The sequence below is a fragment of the Neomonachus schauinslandi genome, chromosome 8 (assembly GCF_002201575.2).
Source record: "Neomonachus schauinslandi chromosome 8, ASM220157v2, whole genome shotgun sequence".
In the NCBI taxonomy this organism is placed as follows: domain Eukaryota; kingdom Metazoa; phylum Chordata; class Mammalia; order Carnivora; family Phocidae; genus Neomonachus; species Neomonachus schauinslandi.
The window spans coordinates 26,088,624-26,106,809 of record NC_058410.1 but is presented as its reverse complement, the minus strand read 5'-3'; the positions used below and the strand labels follow the sequence as shown (position 1 = coordinate 26,106,809).

The 18,186-nt window shown below is 37.3% G+C and overlaps 1 protein-coding gene across 5 annotated transcripts in view; it reads right to left on the bottom strand.

Annotated features, from left to right (window-relative positions):
* The window catches only part of REPS1 (RALBP1 associated Eps domain containing 1), an 86,985-nt gene that overhangs the window by 912 nt on the left and 67,887 nt on the right, over nucleotides 1-18,186 (bottom strand). For 2 of the 5 annotated variants that reach the window (XM_021693074.1, XM_021693076.1), the window contains 9 exons: nucleotides 13,336-13,423; nucleotides 12,063-12,164; nucleotides 10,008-10,080; nucleotides 8,405-8,523; nucleotides 7,329-7,393; nucleotides 5,444-5,629; nucleotides 4,515-4,610; nucleotides 2,542-2,690; nucleotides 1,577-1,682 (listed from right to left, as the gene is read on the bottom strand). In XM_021693074.1, coding sequence (XP_021548749.1) covers nucleotides 1,577-1,682; nucleotides 2,542-2,690; nucleotides 4,515-4,610; nucleotides 5,444-5,629; nucleotides 7,329-7,393; nucleotides 8,405-8,523; nucleotides 10,008-10,080; nucleotides 12,063-12,164; nucleotides 13,336-13,423 — 984 coding nt within the window. The remainder of the gene's footprint in view (nucleotides 1-1,576; nucleotides 1,683-2,541; nucleotides 2,691-4,514; nucleotides 4,611-5,443; nucleotides 5,630-7,328; nucleotides 7,394-8,404; nucleotides 8,524-10,007; nucleotides 10,081-12,062; nucleotides 12,165-13,335; nucleotides 13,424-18,186) is intronic. The other 3 variants (XM_021693075.1, XM_021693077.1, XM_044917198.1) reach the window with 2 other exon arrangements.

Genomic DNA, 18,186 nt, shown 5'->3' with positions numbered 1-18,186 from the left:
ATATCTGGTCATGACAACTCCTAAATCTCATTTGAGTTTTGGTTTCACAAAGAATAAATTTATTTTGCAATCAGAATTTTTAATCACTGTTGATTTTGAGCAGTCTTTTCACAATAGCCAGTGAATCCTAACTCACCTTTCTTTTTTTTTCTCGGACATGCTGATAGTATTGTGTTTTAACCAGAACTACCTCTTGCTATTTCATATCATACTTCCTATTTTCTGTTCGTTCAAGATAATGAGAAAGGTGATTTTTAAAATAGCTCCTACACACGTTTCTATAGGCGGCTTTAGTTCTTCAAAAAAACATGTGCCAACAAAATTTTCATTGTCAAGGTATGGTTCTAGCAAGCTTTCCTTAGTTTTACATTCTTCCTTTACAACAGACCATATTCATGATCATAGAATGACTACAAATATCTTTGATCAAAGAGCTATACAAAAATATCATTCATTCACATATATTTATCAAATCCTAACATGTGCTAGGTTTTGGGGATAGAAACAAGATGGTTATGAATTTATCTAGGAAGCCCCAGCTGACTTCTGATGTCCTGCCTGAACGTAACACATCCCTCTCTCTTTTCTCTCAAAAGTATTTTGGTTTGGACAACATATATATGGTCACCCTGAATAGAAAAAATGATGATTTGCTCTCAGTGAGTTCATTTTATTAGGACAGAGGACCAAATGTGACAGAGACAGATAATAATTCCAGATAGTGTGATAAAAGCTAGATGAGGGATACAAACAGAATGTTATGGGAACAAACTAACTCTGCATTCATTTTACACTTCACAGACTCTTTTCTCCTCATTTTTGTCATTTACACCCTTGCTACTCAAAGTTGGACCAAAAGTCCAGCAGCATTCCATCATATGGAAGCTTACGAGAAATGCAGAATTCTCAGGTCCCACTCCATACCTAATATGAATCAGAATTTGCATTTTAAGGCAACCCCTGATTAACTGTATACACATTAAGATGTGAGGGCCACTGGTTTACAACATATGAATGCTTAATAATGTTGGTAAACCATAAATGATTCTGGCTAATTTTTATTTGTAGAGATTCAAAGAAATCATAGTAGTAAGAAAGAAAAACAAACCTATTCTTCTCATGTATAAATGATGGGAGTACACATTGGCCATAAGCACCATTTCTACTTAAGGCTTGTTTTTCCTTTTTCACATGCAAAATCTCAATTGTCCCCATCTTCTTTAGACCTGTTCAACTCCCTTTAATAGAATCTGAGTAGTCTTCGATAAAAGGATAAACTAACAATAGTCAAATCATCTTAGAATTAAATAAGAGTGTAGAGAACCACGTATATGATCTTGGAGGTACCCGAGGGTCACAACATTTCCTCTCTTGGGTTTCATTATGAAAGTTTTGAGTATACAAAATTCCTTTTAATATACAAAGATTCAAAGGTGTAAAGAACATTTTAGATACACATTTCTCTTGCTACCCAGGAAGTTTCATACTAGCTAACAGTTGCTGGATCATTTTCTAAGTTCCAGTTAACTGAGATGTTCTGAGTCCATGGAACTTCCCAAGTAAAGATTCAGAATACCTTTAATTGTTGCTGCAATTCACTATTCAATCTGGCCAAAACTGTGTTGGTTTCCTTATTGCGTCTAATTGATGCCTGAATTGCTTTCTTATCTTTCCCAACAGACCTGAGAAGATAAAGAGGGCAAGAAAACATGACTGTCATTTCTTATCTTTAAATTCTCTCCATTCTTCCCTGCCCTCTAAATCCAGAAAGTAGAGGGAGCATCTTTTGCCTTAATAGCATAGCTCAACCTCACTTGCTCAGTTTCAACGGTCAACCAAAAGTATCTAAGCTTCAGAAGCTTAAGTAGTATTGTTATTGTTTCCATTCTTCTTCTGTAGAATCACCTGAGTTTTAGTTAGTCCAGAGCAGGCATCAGCAACCATTTTCTATCAACAACCACAGAGTAAATATTTTAATTTGTGGGCCATATGATTTCTGCAGCATATTCTTGCTTTTGGTGTCTTTTTCTCTTCTTTCTCTCTCCCTTCTCTTTTTTACACAAATGTAAAAGTCATTTTTAGCTCTCGGCCTTACAAAAACAGGCCATGGGATGAATTTGGTCCAGGAGCCCTCGTTGGCCAATTCTTGGTCTAGGACAACCATAGTTAAAATCTTAGTGTTACTCTACACTATTAATTTTTTTAAAAATCTGCTCTAGACTACTGAATCATTGAACACTACATCAAAAACTAATGATGTACTACATGGTGGCTAACTGAACATAATAAAAAAAAAAATCTGCTCTAGGGTTTGCGTGAGGTTGTTAAAATGAAATTGGAACTGAACCTGATAATGGAAAGGGGGAAAGTGGGGAGAATATTATACCTATTCATAAAAGAGAAAACTCTCAAAGAGGAGCAGCTAAGAACCTCTGCTCAACTAGAGAGCTAGTATGACCATAATTTCTTTCATTTTGATACGTTAAGTGCTGTACTTTTTGCTCCTAGTCATTACGTTTGTTTAGGAACAGCTCTGATTACCTAGGAATAGAAGGCTGTGATGCAAGCACAGCAGCTAAGACACCTGTCTTTTGTGTGTGTTCATCAACTTCTGGCCTTAATTCATCTTCTGATTTCAACCTTCTTCGAACAGGTTTAGGTGGTGGAGCAAGAGGTGTGGTGCCTTTGCTCTACAAGAGAAGAGGTCCGTTAACAATGAGCATGTCTTCAAGACAGTCACGGTTACTCAGCACTTTACCAACATCATTTGCTTTCTTTAAACTGCTTATTCTCCAAAATTTAAAAGTCACCTGTCCCACTTTAAGACAATTTATGTATTGGGGCGCCTGGGTGGCTCAGATGGTTAAGCGACTGCCTTCGGCTCAGGTCATGATCCTGGAGTCCCGGGATCGAGTCCCGCATCGGGCTCCCTGCTCCTTGGGAGCCTGCTTCTCCCTCTGCCTCTCTCTCTCTCTCTGTCTCTCATGAATAAATAAATAAAATCTTTAAAAAAAATAAATAAAACAATTTATGTATTTGTAACACAGCTAAGTTAAAATTTCAATGCGAAAGGGTGTTCCTGGTTGACATCACAACTGTGAAATGTACCTAACCAGACACTTTAACATACGCTCCTTGAGGCCTAAATCTGACTCAAAACTGTAATATTCACGATTTAAATATTAGCAAGAAAGATGTTCAATATATATACTGTTTAATAAATATAAAAGGGTGTCTCCGGGGCGCCTGGGTGGCTCGGCAGGTTAAGCATCTGACTTTGGCTCAGGTCATGATCTCGGGAGGTCCTGGGATTGGGCTCTGCATTGCGTTCCCCACTCGGTGGGGAACCTGCTTCTCCCTGTCCCTTTGATCTTCCCCCAACTCATGTTCTTCTCTCTCTCAAATAATCTCAAAAAAAAGAGGGCGGAGAGGAGTCTCCAGAAATATGCATCCATTATCATCATAGGATTTCCTATTCAAAAATACTAAAATATGTCATCTTAATAAAACAATAAAGAAGTAGAAAGCTAGGCAATGCTTTAAAAACTCACAACTAAGATGCACAATAATTGTAACTCTTGAATATGAGTGGACATTTTGTTGGAAACTGTGAATCTTCCCTCAACAGATTCAAATATGGTATTTTGGTATTTACCATAACTTCATTTGATCTGTTAATAAATAAAAATGACAACCGCCATATCTTTGGTTAAGTGCTATTTTTAATTTGTTGCTGTAAGCTGACAAAAATAAAATTCACTATTAAAAAATATCACAGAAATATAGTAAAAAATAAAGTGTCCAGAAAGTAGAATTTAAGCACTCTCAGAAACACATGCTGTAGTAACTATTGGAAATGTCTGGGTGATAACAGGAAAAAAAAACTACCAAAACTTTTCTTTCAATGGAAAAACATGCAAATATCTATAATTTACTTTAAAATGCAAAAATAGGTAAGAAGGATTGATGTAGACAGACGGATGGACAGGTATGTGATAATGCAAGTACAGTAAAATATTAATGGTACAGTCAAGGTGTGGGTGTATTGATGTATACAACGTAAAATTCTCTCAACTTGACTGTATGTTTAAACATTTTCATAATAAAATGTTGGGGGAAAATTATCCCCAAGACAGTAAAAAAAAAGAACACAGAGTATAACACCCTTAGAGGGTTGGCAATTTTTCTCTAGGACACTGAAGACTGAAATAAAACAAATGGAATTTGACCAATAAGGAAAGCGTATTTTCTATATGTGGAAGAATGTCATCAGCAGATAAATTCTGAGAACCTATGGCATATACTAGATGACAGACTAGCATCTCCTAGAGTTTTTAAATAGGCAGACCCTGTTCTGAGACAGACCAAATATATTACAGTTAGAGGCTTAGATGCTCTGCAGTTAACCTCATTTCTAAGATTTTCGTCATCTTTAAAATCTTACAAACTAAAAGTGATATCATATAACTTTTTATATGTACAAAATAATCAATATTATAGAAGACTTCACGTACCACATTGGCGGGAACACTAGCAGCTGTCTTTTCTTCAATTTTACTATCTGTTTTGGCAACTCGAAGAGAACTTGCAGGATCAGAAGCTTTTTCAACCTAGAGATGAATATATTATCGCTCCTAATTATACATAAGCAGTATATAATTATGCATAAATACATATGTTAACAAATCAGAGAGTAAAATGTTAAGAAAATATTCATTCTGATAATAAGGAATGTGAAAAAACCCCATAAAATGACCATTCTCTACTGTACAAGGACAGAGAGCAGGGGAGGGCTGAGGATGCAGCCCAGCACTGTTTGGAAAGTTCTTGTGGGTTGGGGAGGGGATACGTCCCCCACAGGGGCATGAGTACCAGTATCCTGTGCACACCTGTACTTCCCCTCAGGTCCTCCCCTGCCTTCCTGGCGGCTCAGGCCATACCCCAAGTGGCCCCAGGGCTAGGCAGAAAGTTTCAGGTTGGAAGAAGTAGCTAGTAGAAGTTCTTGCCACAAGAACTGAACAGCGTCTTCCAGAACACTGTCTGCAAAGATGGAATCTGGCAGCCCGTAGTCTGCAGGTCTAACTCAAGTGACTTACTATCATATGCATGGAGCGTAGCTAGGAAATCTTCACCAAATCACACATCAGATGCAAGCCCCCGAGCAGTGTGTTAGCCATGCCCGGATGGTTGTGTTTGTGTCTTTCCCGAGACAGCTAACTCCCACCCAGATTCTGATTCTTATTAGGCATTATATTGTAACCAGCAGGCCAATTAAGTACTAAGAAGCACAGACCTAACCTGGGGGATATGAATTCTCTATTACTCACTGATGTCCACTCTAACATCTGCTCTTTTAGAGCTTCCTCTGTTGATAGACCTGCTTATGAACATAATGTGGGAAGAGTTTCCCAGCAGAAAATTAGATAAGCCCTTGAAAACTGACCGGCAAGACCTCTGGATGTTTCTCGGCTTCATCATCTTGTTCTTCATTGACATTTGATGCAGCAAATACTTCAAATTGGCTGAAATCTGCAAAATTTGGTTGCTCTGGTATCTGCTGAGGTGAGGTACTAGTGTGAGTGATTAGGCCATCGGCATCCACTGGGCGATGCACTACGGGACCAGGAGCCTACATGATGGGTTAGGATGGAGGAACACACATTTTGTTAGTCTATCACTGTCAGCGACCTTCTTCTTTGAAAATATACTGTAGAGATGCTTTGTTATCTGTAAATTCAGGGAGATGAGCGACGGTAGCATCTAGCTCTAAAAATCGTTAAGTGGAATGCTGAGACACTCAAAAAATTAAGATGACAAACCTTCAATAAGAAAGATACTTTTACAAAATTCATATTGCAAAGAAAGTACATCAAAGGAGAGGGAGGGTCTGGCCCTACTCTCTAAACTCTCCACTTCATCCACATTTTTCTGAATTAGGCTACTGCACAATAGTTTGTGCTTTTAACAAGTTATTTTTTTAAAAAACATTTCATTATGTTTCTAAAAAGGTTCATTTAAAGTGTGAAAACCACTGCTCTAACTATCCTCCCAACACGTCAGTGTACTTCCCTTCAGTTCGTCCTCCACTCCCTTGCCAGAGCGATCCTTCTAAAATCTTCAATCCAAAAACACAGGTGAGTATGTAACTTTTGGCCAAGCACTATGGGAATAATAGTGAATGAACAAATAAGGCTGATGCCCTAATGAAGCAGACCATGCAGTGCAGGGTAAGAGACAAGTACACAAGGACTTGAGACACAGTGTGAGGAATTTGATGACAATGCAAGTACAGGATGCTATAGGAATAAATCTGCAGTCTCTTCCTTGCTTACACCCTTTAAACATTCTCTCTCCTGTAAGAATTCTGTCCTTCTTAGTATGATACAGAGATACTTTGCCCCTTTTCCACCTCTTCAGTCTCATTCCCCATCACTCCAGTGGTACTGAACCAACTCCTGTTCCCTGGAACATGCCAGACCATGTCATTCCTTCTGACTGGAGTACCCTCTCTCCGATCTCTCAAGTCTCTGCTTAAAGTCTCACTTCCTTCATTTTACTGACACCTTTCCAATGTGATTCTTGACTTTACTAGTTAGTCAAGCTGTGCTGAAGCACTTCATAAATACATCTAGCACAGCCCTCCTATTTTATTGTTGTTTATAGGTCTATCTTCCCCACTGGACTGGTTCTTGAGTCAAGTGACCAACTCACTGGGTTTCACAGTTCAACCCAATATAAGTATTTTCGTTGGTACTTTAGATAAACGAAATATTCAAATTTCAGTATCTTTTATGATTAAGAAACCATCTTTTTAACTTCAAATAACCAACTTCATTGTAAGAATCTAACTCAGAAAAATCAAACAAATTCATTCATGTAAAAGGTAGTCGGCCAGTCACATAAAACTATCAGCTATAATCCAGAATCTGTCTTAGAACATACCAGATGGAAACAAGTTCAACCTGCCAGGGATGAAGAGGTCATCTTACATTTCCTTTACTGACGGAGTAACATCTCCAGGGAGATGCAGCAAGGGCATGGAGCCTCTGCGAGACCCAGGACACACAGGGACATCTCCTATCTCCCAACCCACTGTTCTCTCCACTAAACCTTCCGTTATCAAGACATTATCATTTGGTCCACTTTTAAGTTTCTTTCAAAAAATAATCATTATTCTTGACTTTCAAAATAAAACTTAGCTTCCCTGAATAAAATGCTCATTAAGAATGATAAGTAGGTAATTCCTGATCTTCAAAATAATTCTAGAACAGAAGCAAACCTTAACAGACAAATACAATTGTTCAGTAATGAATACGTTGGAGAATTACCTGTGAGGGCTGTGGTCTTGGAGGCACTGCAGGAGGATGGGCAACAACTCCAGCCTGTTGTTGTCCTAAGTAAATACACAAGTCATCGTCTTAGTAAATACATACTTCTCTAGTAGAACAAACTGGCTGAGTGAATATGATCAAATGATAAAGACTTCTAAGAATGCTTGATAAGTATTGGAAGGCATTTATTATCTTGTAAAACTATCTAGATATGACCTAATGACCAAGCCTCATGGCCTTTTCTCAGACCTCGTATCTTTCCTTTTTTTTTTTTTTTAGGGAGTTATTTTATTTTGTAGGCTCCACACCCAGCGTGGAGCCCAATGTGGGGCTTGAACTCATGACCCTGATATCCAGACCTGAGCTGAGATCAAGAGCTGGACGCTGAACCAACTGAGCCATGCAGGCACTCTATCTCAGACCTCATTTCTCTTGTTCTATTGCACAAGGCACTCTTGACATGCTTGTTTCCATAACACTAAACATTCTTTGCTTTCTTCTATTTCTGAATATTCTTCAGCTATAAAATATGCAGACTTCCAAATTTTCTCTTTGCATTTAATACTTTACTCAATCATTTCTATGTAAATGATTCTCAAATAATACAATCTTTCTTAGCCCACACGTCCAGTGGCCTACTACTACAGCCCCTTTTCCTCACCATTCCAAACCTGTAATGTCCAAAAACAGAACATCATCACCCTCTGCTCCTAACTTTTCTATTTTGATCATTTATTAACAATAACAACAATAAAACCAGTTATATAAAAATTAAAACCTTGAAGTTATGAGTCTTCTGTCAGCTAACTGAAGACCTATCACCTTTCCCTCCTTGATCTCTCCACATGGTTGTTTTAAAATCTCTTGTGGCATCTCTCAGGTTCCCATCTTTATCATTTTCACTCAAACACATTAAGAAAAAAAAAAATTCCTCTCATCTGACACCTTTTAAACTCAAAATTTTTCTTCAGTTAACTGAAAAATAAGACACAGTGAGAGAAAATAAAATGTTGTGCTCTTTAATGAACTTTAAAATCAAACGATAATAGATATTATGGTTCTTTAACCCCTACCTGTGGTGACTGCAAAGGTCCGATTCATATCTAAAGAGGATGATCTGGAATGAGAAGGCTGAGGCCTTGGAGGGGGAGGTGGTGGTGCAGTGTTATCAGGCGACGTTCCTGAATGAGACCTATAAAATTCACCCCGTTACAACTGGTCATGCTACCGGTATTGGAGCTTTTTTCTTTTTAAAGCGTTCAAACTTGGCTAAGCAGCAAAGGATCTTATAGGTGTGATATTTTCTCAAGTAGGTATATAAGTATTACAATGAATAAGGACAGGACTGTTTATGATATGCATTAAACAAGTAATTATGTAATATGGCAAGTAATCTTTTTATGAAGCATAATTATACATTTTTTAAAATTTCAAGAAATTTGAAAAAAAGTTTATTAACATGAATTCAAGGTAGACAGAAACCTAGTAACATTTTCCTGTTCAATTAAAGATAATATTAGTTTGAAAAACCAGTTTCAAAAAAGGGAAACTTTACTTTCAGACATGGTTAGCTTTCACCTTATTTAAAGTTTGAAGTTTGGTAAGCTGAAATAGAATCTGGCTCAGCTACTTGAGGTGCCCATTCCTGCATCCCCACAGGCAATTTCATTATAGTGCTGCCTGTGCTCATGCTGGACCCGCCCTAGAGATTCATTTCTTTTTTTTTTTAAGATTTTATTTATTTATTTGACAGAGAGAGAGGGAACACAAGCAGGGGGAGTGGGAGAGGGAGAAGCAGGCTTCCCGCGGAGCAGGGAGCCCGATGCGGGGCTCGATCCCAGGACCCTGGGAGACGCTTAATGACTGCGCCACCCAGGCACCCCTAAGATTCACCTTTTTGCCACTAAAGTCTTCTGTAATCTGAAAAGAGTCTCATGGACTCTGGGAATCTGATCCTCACTTATAGGGATAAAAAGGAAAATAAAATCCAAGATGACCGAAGAGAAATAATTATACAAAGAAGCAGTCTTTGACTCTGGAGGTTCTTCTGAGATTCTATATTACTAGTCTCTCTCTATATTCTCCAAGCCCATGGCAAAAGGATACTTAGCACGTATAAAGATGAGGGGAAAAAGATGCTCTGTCCTGCACACAATTTTTAGTGGATGGTTAAGCCCTTGCAGACAAATCCCTTGCCACCTTCACCCTATCCCATACCTTTTTTATTTGTGCCTGAGAAGTTATATGCAATGCAGATCTTTAGGGTAGGTAGGTAGCCCAACACTAGGGTGTGTGCTTCCAGATGGCATTTTAAAGCACAGAATTCTGTGGGCACTTGCCATAAGGCTATACAAGGAAATCTGTAAATTTATTACTTAGACAGACTCTCAACTGTTTACCTACAAACAGGACTGTATTAAACTGCTAATGCTACTATAGCTCTTTTTAGGCCTTCCACAGAATACCATGGGAACAATAAGGGCTCCTCTTGCTTTCCTATTAAAGTTGGAAAAGAATCAAAATTATTCCCCTTCTATGTAAATCAATAGGTAACCTAACAGCCTTCAGAGAACTGAAGAATAGAGGAAAATAATTCATACTTGGTTCTAAAATAATTCTTAATATTAAAATGTAACAAGATATTTTAATATACTTTTTATTGACAGAAATACTGACCTTTGATGAGTTACATTGTTTCCAATCTGTTCTGGGTCTGAAGTAAAAGAGTCTGAACTACTGTACCCATCTGCTGATAAATGGAATATATCCTATTTAATAATAATCTTTTATTCACTTTTTACTCTATATACTCTAAACAAATATAGTGACTATTATTTCAAATCAGAGATATTTAAAGACTGGCTAATAGATTAACAGTTCACCCTAGTGTTATTAAATGTAAAAAATTACATATAAATCATGGCATATTTACACAATGAAATACTACACACAAAACAAGCTATAATCTAGAGAAGTAAACACAGGAATAAAAATATGCTTAGACAATAATAAAACTTACGAGATTAGCCAGATGTTCCCCATTTTTCACCTGAGAAAATATCATTTCCAAATCCTCAAAATCTTATAAAGGAGCAGAGTCCCAGAGGCAAACTAATGGTTGTGACGCAATGACAAATTTTAAAACAGAAACTGAGGGACAGTGTGAAGGAACACTGCTACTTACTTTCAAGGATTATAAATTGGAGGGACTGGTTATTTGGTTTGGCTTCATTTCAAAATGTATGCCTTTCCTTTTTCATAGCAAATAACTGAATTGTTTAATTGGCACAGGAAGGATGCTAAAACTAATGTATTTCCACTTGGATGTACCAACAGGCATCTCAAAGCTGAGATGTCCAAAACTCAACTTCTGTTTTTCCCCCAACAAAACTACTGTTACCACAGCCTTCCTCAATTCCCAGTGGCTCAGACCAAAATTCCCTGAATCGCCCATGACCTCCCACTCCCATCCTGTATCACACAGGCAAACAAGTCCTATGCTCTTTCTGAAAAAATATGGCCAGAATCTGACCACTTCTCAGAAGTGCTGAGAAGTGCACTTCTACTGCTATCACCCTAGGCCACACCGTCCTCTTCTCTTGCCTGTGTTATTCTAATTGTTTTTTAAACGGTCTTTCCTGTTTTGACTCTTGCTTTCTTCAGGACTATTACCAATACAGCATAGTGATCCTCATTAAAAAAAAAAAAAAAAAAGGAAGGTCAGACCACATCACTTCTCCATTCAAAACCTCCTAATGGCTTTTTATCTCATTCAGTAAAAGTTACTCTTACACTGCTCCCTAATTACTCCTCTACCACTTGCTACTTCTGCCTGCCAAATATGCTAACTGATTCTATTCCAGGTGTTCGCCTGCTGTTTCCAGAGAAGGCAGTTCTCTAAATCAGAGCTTCACATATGCTGTTTCCTGTGCCTTAAACGTCCTTCCTTCAGATATTCATAGTTGAATCCCTCATCTCCTTCAAGTTTTAACCCAAATGTCATCTTTTGGTAAGGTCTTCTTTGACCACCTTATTTAAAATGTCACTCCCTCTTCTCTTTCCCAGATTTTTTTTTTTTTTAAAGATTTTATTTATTTATTTGACAGAGAGAGACACAGCGAGAGAGGGAACACAAGCAGGGCGAGTGCAGAGGGAGAAGCAGGCTCCCCGCAGAGCAGGGAGCCCGATGTGGGGCTCGATCCCAGGACCCTGGGATCATGACCTGAACCGAAGGCAGATGCTTAATGACTGAGCCACCCAGGGGCCCCTCCCAGCTTTATTCTTATCCAGTGTGTTAATTATCTCCTAAGACAGGAGTTAAGATTTTTTTTCCCTCTTACATCCCTTACTGAATGTAAGCTCCATAAGGGCAAAGATTTTTTTCTGTTTTAACTGCTGAGTGAATCCCCAGTGTCTAGAACAGAGCCTGCCACATACTATTCCTTTAACATAGGCTGAATAAATGAATGTACACACAATTTCTTGTGAGACAAAGGAGCAAGTGGGAAGTCCATGGACTAAATGTGGTTAACTGAGAGGGATGGCAAACAGAAGCAGGTCCAGGTGGCAATAAGCAACCATTTACTCATACAGAGGGTAGGGTATTTAAAAGGGTTGACTAATCTCTACTTTATTCAGTAAAGGTAATATGAAATAGCTATACATTTGAATTATTATAAATCCAGACTTAATCAACTTCAAATGGAAACTGTAATGCTATTTTTCACTTACCTACAGTATTTCCAGAAGCAAATTTCACCGATGAATTTATCTTACTTTCCTCTGACAGGTCAGATGGTTTCACAAGTAATGGGCTAGTGGGATTAGTATGATCTAGTAGAGAATTAACAGTTAAAAATACAAGAACTGAATTAATAAATTCATAAACTTCAGAGTATAAGACTTCATTTATGTATTCCAAAGAAGTAGCAGGTAAACCTCATGAGATATAACACAAAATAGCATTTTTAATAAAAATATAAGCTTGTTCATATAGAATTTTGTTTTCTGCCGTAACAGAAAATAGGTTATGACAAAAAAGTCAACTTGCATGTTCATACTTTATTAATTTTATCCCTTCAGAGTAATTGCTTAAAATACCACACAAATGGTTGTAAAATAAGTAATTTATAATGTTGACTTATACAGAAAATAAATATACTTCTGAGAAAATATACCTGTAACTAAAACATCTAATCTAAAATGAGAAACTTCAAGAATTTAAGCAAAACAATTTCAAAGCCAAAATTTATTTTAACATATACCTCTTCAGTTAAGATCTGAACATACTTTAATGTAAGTTCACAGCAGTTATCATAAAAACCCACAGGGTAGAGGCATGTGGGTGACTCAGTCAGTTAAGGGGACTGACTCTTGATTTTGGCTCCGGTCATGATCTCAAGGTCTTGAGATGAAGCCCTGCATGGGGTGTGGAGCCTGCTTAAGATCCTCTTTCCCTTTCCTTCTGCTCCTCCCCACCCTCTGCTTACAGGCACTCTAAAATAAATAAATAAAATCTTAAAAAAACTACAACCTACAGAGTATTAGAAAAGTCGCATTTCCAAGTGTCCTTATTTTTAAACTTTAGAACATAAATTCAACAGTTTCCCTTTTCTTAAAAAATTTTAAAAGATTTATTTGAGAGAAGGAGAGAGAGAGCACATGCAGGGGGAGAGGGAGAGAGAGAGAGAATCCTCAAGCAGACTCCCCACTGAGCTCGGAAGCCAACACAGGGCTGGATCCCAGGACCCTGAGATCGTGACCTGAGCCAAAATCAAGAGTTGGGTGCCCAACCGACTGAACCATTCAGGCACCCCTCAACAGTTTCCTTTTTGAAACTGTAATATAAATTGAACAATACATACAACCAAACATATATATGTGAACTAGTAGAAAGTACCGTTAAAAAATAAACAATTATAAAAGAAATCTGAGCCCTCAAAGAATAATTGTGTATTTCAGTTTGACACTAATCTAAAATACAACCCAGCAACAGCTTCCTTACCACTGCCAGTTCTTTTCAGTTCCATTTCCTGCATGTGGATTTTGCTTGGAGTCATACGAATGGGAACTGGATGAACAATAGCGGTATCCTAGAGACAAATGGGAGGAAATACAGACTTTGCATTAAAAATGCCAAGCCGATACCATGAAATAATAAAAACTAACAACACTTTAAATAGACTTTCTTATTTATGCTAAGGCAAGCATGAAAATAAGTTTCTTAATTACAAGTTTTAGAATCACATGTAAAAAATCAAGTTCACCATGTGTGCCTAATAATCTGATTTCTTTTATAAAAAGTACATTTTAACTTCTGAGTGGTTAAAGCTTTGAGTGAAAAAAGATCTATAAAACTACCTACAGGTGAAGACAATATTCAAAGGCCAAGTGTGAGATGATCTCATCAAATTATACAAATCTGAACCTTTGAGGTTAAAGCGAACTATTTCATGAGAACCCAAAGACTAACAGACTGAATGAACTCTTCTTCCCTAAACTGCTGAAAAAAATCTGACATTTACTTTTTCCTATATAAAACAAAGGTAACAGTGCTTGCTATATTGTAACAGCTGGCATGATACATAGTGTCTACAGATTAGTTTTACAGAGCTGTTGAAAACTTCCACAAAGGCATGCATTTTTAAAGAGGCATAAGTTAAGACTCCTACTCTTAGTATTTTTCTTAAACCTTGTCATGACTGGAATACATCTGATGTTCCTTAACTTCATGAGTGGCAAGTCTAGTAAGAGGAGTAAGGAAATTGGTAGTACAGACTTTTTGAAAAGAATGCAAACAGCAAAGTAAGAAGAGAGGACAAACACAAGCCTCTCCGAAAGAGAACAAAATGAGAAAGGTGCCCCTGGGGCCACGGGCAGGCCTGGCCCTGGGAGCTGAGACCCACAGGGGAGGAACCAGAATAGGATCGGGCATTTGGCTTAGCAGCAACAGACCAGTACTGCCAAGGGGGCTCCGCTCCTTCTACGAGGTGTCAGTTCACGTTTTGTATATGCTGCTGCCAAACACTGAACTTGAGATCCTTCAATTTCGAATATCTAGTTATGAGTTATGCTTATAATTCAGTGTGAAGGATAGTGACTTTTCAGTTTAAGTCAGACACCATTTTTGGTTGAGAGTAGCCGGTAACACCAAGCCTCTGCTCGAGGAAGTTCCGTTCCAGCATACTGTCTCTTGTTTGACAGGTCTCCCTGGCTTACTCTCATCATCTCTACATTCAACCAATTTATAACAAATGAATTCTTTGTTGCGATTATACTGATAGATCCATTCACAGTAATTTTCTGCCCCACACCAGCGAGATTGTGGAAAGAGCTCTAACATTTCCCCTATAACTCTAAAATTAGTTATAAAGATGAATATTATAACTGGATAAAAGTTGAGATTTCTCACAAAATAATGAGTTACTCTCAGGAAAATATTTTTAACAATATACTTAAGAGGTTCTTTGTTGTATTTATGGTTATGAAAACCACGGCTTTAGGAATAACTACTACTTTCTTAACTCACAATTTTAGTGGCAGAAATAAATGCCATAAGAATCAAAATTTAACCTTATAAGGCAAGATCAAAGGAGAAAAAATGATAATTCATGAGACAACAAACTCTTATTCCAAACCCAAAACAAGCTAGGAAAATACATGCAAAAAAAATTTAGTAGATGTTTTAACTCATAATATTCATCTAATATATATTTTCTGTGTATATAAGATCAGGTATATAAAACTTTTAACAGTTGGAACTATGAAGTAACCTTTTCATATATTTCCAGTACAATACATGGAACGCATGATAATGACTCCAAGAAAAGAAAATCATGAATGTTCTTCTATTCATTCTCCAAATGATTTGCCTAAGTTTCTGTGCCAGCAAATCAATTTTGTATCACATACTTCAGACACACAACCACTGGTTGCTGTGAGCCTGCAACAGTTTTAGTCCAGCAGATCCAGCTGCTAGCAGGACAAGGCAATTCCTTGCAGAGCATTACAGAGATGACAGGCCTACCCTCCAACTAGTATATATTTACGAAGCTCCATTTGTGATTGTGAACTGCAGTAGGATAGAGAGCTTTGACTCTAAACATTTTGACATCCAAATGAAGAACCATGAATGCCAACATGCTTCCGAGTCCTGAGCCATCAGATGCTCCAAACTAGCATCCTCTAATTTAAAAATAGAGAAAAAAGTATAAAGACTGGCTAGCAGGCTTTGCCCAGTTGTCTTCTACCTATTCAAATCACCTCATCACCTTTAGGAAACCCATTCCTAATCACTCATGGCACATTTAGGTCATATATTTGGGCATCTGACTTATGTATACTTTACTGACTGTATTATGCTCATCTATTGTATTTTCTACTTGCCTTAAATCCCATTATCCTGCCTGAGTCCAGCCTCTCTACTTCTCATTTCTGTGTCACTCATCATCTTGCTCTCTCTTGATCCCATCGATCCTTCACATTGTCTGTTGCCTGAGTGATCTTTCCCAAGTGCCTCTTTCTCACCCCCATCTTGTCATGGCACTCCTGGCTGGCTATGAGATGAAGTTCAGATCCTTGGTTTAGCACACAAAGATCTTCCCAGTCTGGTTTCAACCACACTCCTTAGCCCCATCATCCCCCCATCCACATGTTTACTCTATACTCCCAGCACATTAAAAGATCCTGCCTGTGATATTCTCTCTGCTTGGAATCCCCTTGTACATTTCTGCCAATTCACAGTTTCCTTCAAAACTCAGCATACAAACATAACCTCTTTTGTGAGAACTTTCCCAAATACACTGGGCTGAGCTAGCCCACAGTTCTCTGCCCACAATTTTGTTCACAGCTATATATAATTATCACAATCAGCTATATTACAACCATCAACTTATCATGATTAAGCTGTGGTCTACTTAAGAGTAGAATTTTTTGACATTTTTATACTCCTAGAGAGTATCACAGGCACCTAGAAAGGGGGCTCCACCAAACCAGATGAGTTGGCTGGCTATAATCAGTAATCAAACTAACTTCCTTTTTATACCCTGAATTACTCAGAAGTTCTATAGCACTCAAGATCAGGCATAAATCATGGCAAAGACTAGTGCATTACACTTCTCATCAGTCTAGAATTTAGTAGTAGAAGCAGATTCTACCAGAGGCTATTAACGATAAACAGACAAAAGCAATCAAGTTTCTAGAAATGAGATATCAGAAACTCAATTTCATTACAATTCTGGGAGCCTAGTAACTACCCATCTCAATTTGTATGTGAGGTCACTGCACTGTGTGATACAGATGTCTCTTAAGTGCTACAGAAAAGTATGGGGCTTTTCATAGACTTTCACTTTACTGAGCAAATGCCTAATTATCAAATTTTAGCTTTTTAAAAATATTCCATTAAATATTTTCAACACTGTAAGGTATGTAAATTCATATCAGAATTGCAGTGGCATTTTTCTTTAGGTGATTCCCTTCTAATCTGTATGGACCTTATTTACACACTAATAATTATTTATAGAAGACTTGCAAAGGATCATTTGGGATTATGGGTATAGGCTGTGTTCTGTAGAAGGTAGTTTGCCAGGTAAGTATTAAATGAAGGATAAGAACTTAGATCCTCAATGGTAGCAGGCATTCTCCTAATGGCAAGTTTAAAGTGACATCACTAGTTGGGGAACAAAGTTAAGATTTAAGTTTATCACTATAAAAGAAAAAAGATATTTCTAAGCACCAGATTACAAATATTTAAGACTGCCAACTTCATCAAGTTTAGAGATCTAAATTCAGGTTTAAAACAGCAATTAACCATTTTTAATTTCCTATAGCCTCCTGCCACACTAGAGATAACAAAAGAAAGTACTGAGCCATATCATTTTAAACACTAGAGTCAGAATTCACAAATTTGGATATTTTTTCTAAGACGTTAGAAGAACATCACTATGATGAAGTCAAATATTTCCTGGCATTTCCTGCCAGTCACAAGTCAATTTATTTTGCCTCTTTTATATTTTTATATATAATGTTCTTTCCTGGCCTGACAAAAAAATCATAATACTATGAATGATTATTTTCACCATCTCTTAAGGGTTGGAGAATAAAACAGAGCAATTCTGTATTCCTACATCAAACTTGCCTTTCCAATAAAGCACTTTTATTAAGTGTTTTAAATAAAATTAACGTGACTATGTAAGTAGGAGATAATAATATGGAGAAATAAACCTTAGAGCAAAGGTAAACTTTCTTTTAGCTTATAGCACCTGTCACTTCCCAAGAGACCTTAATTAAAACTACTAATAAGAAGCAGAAATCACGTTTTGCTTTTTTATTCCTCCTTAATTTTCAGGTTGAAACCAAAGATTAAAGCAATTAAGATTGCCCTCAAAGTAGCAATAAGAAAAGCAAAGGGCACAGATAATCTACATATTAATTGCCCCATAAATAATTAACAAACTATGAAATAGACACTTAAAACAGTTCCATACTTTATCTGGTTGAATTCAACGTAACAGCATCCTATTTCACAGATAACTCTTTAAAATTATAAAGCACAGATAAGATCCATTAATTTAAACTACTGAAGATGAACTACTATCTTTACATGCCATTTCTCCCAAATCCACAATCAAATAAGGCCATTACTATATCTGATTCAAAATTAATGGCTCTTTGATCAGAAACATCTAAAAAGAATGCCTTGTGTCACTTTCTCCGTATCTTTTCACTCAACTCATTTTTTTAAAAACTCCTACCCTTACTCTCTTCTTCCCTTCCTACTTACTTCCTCTTTTCTTTTGAAAGGTGCCTATTAGCATGTCCTCCTCTTTAAGAGAAAAAAAAAAATAAAAGGAAAAGC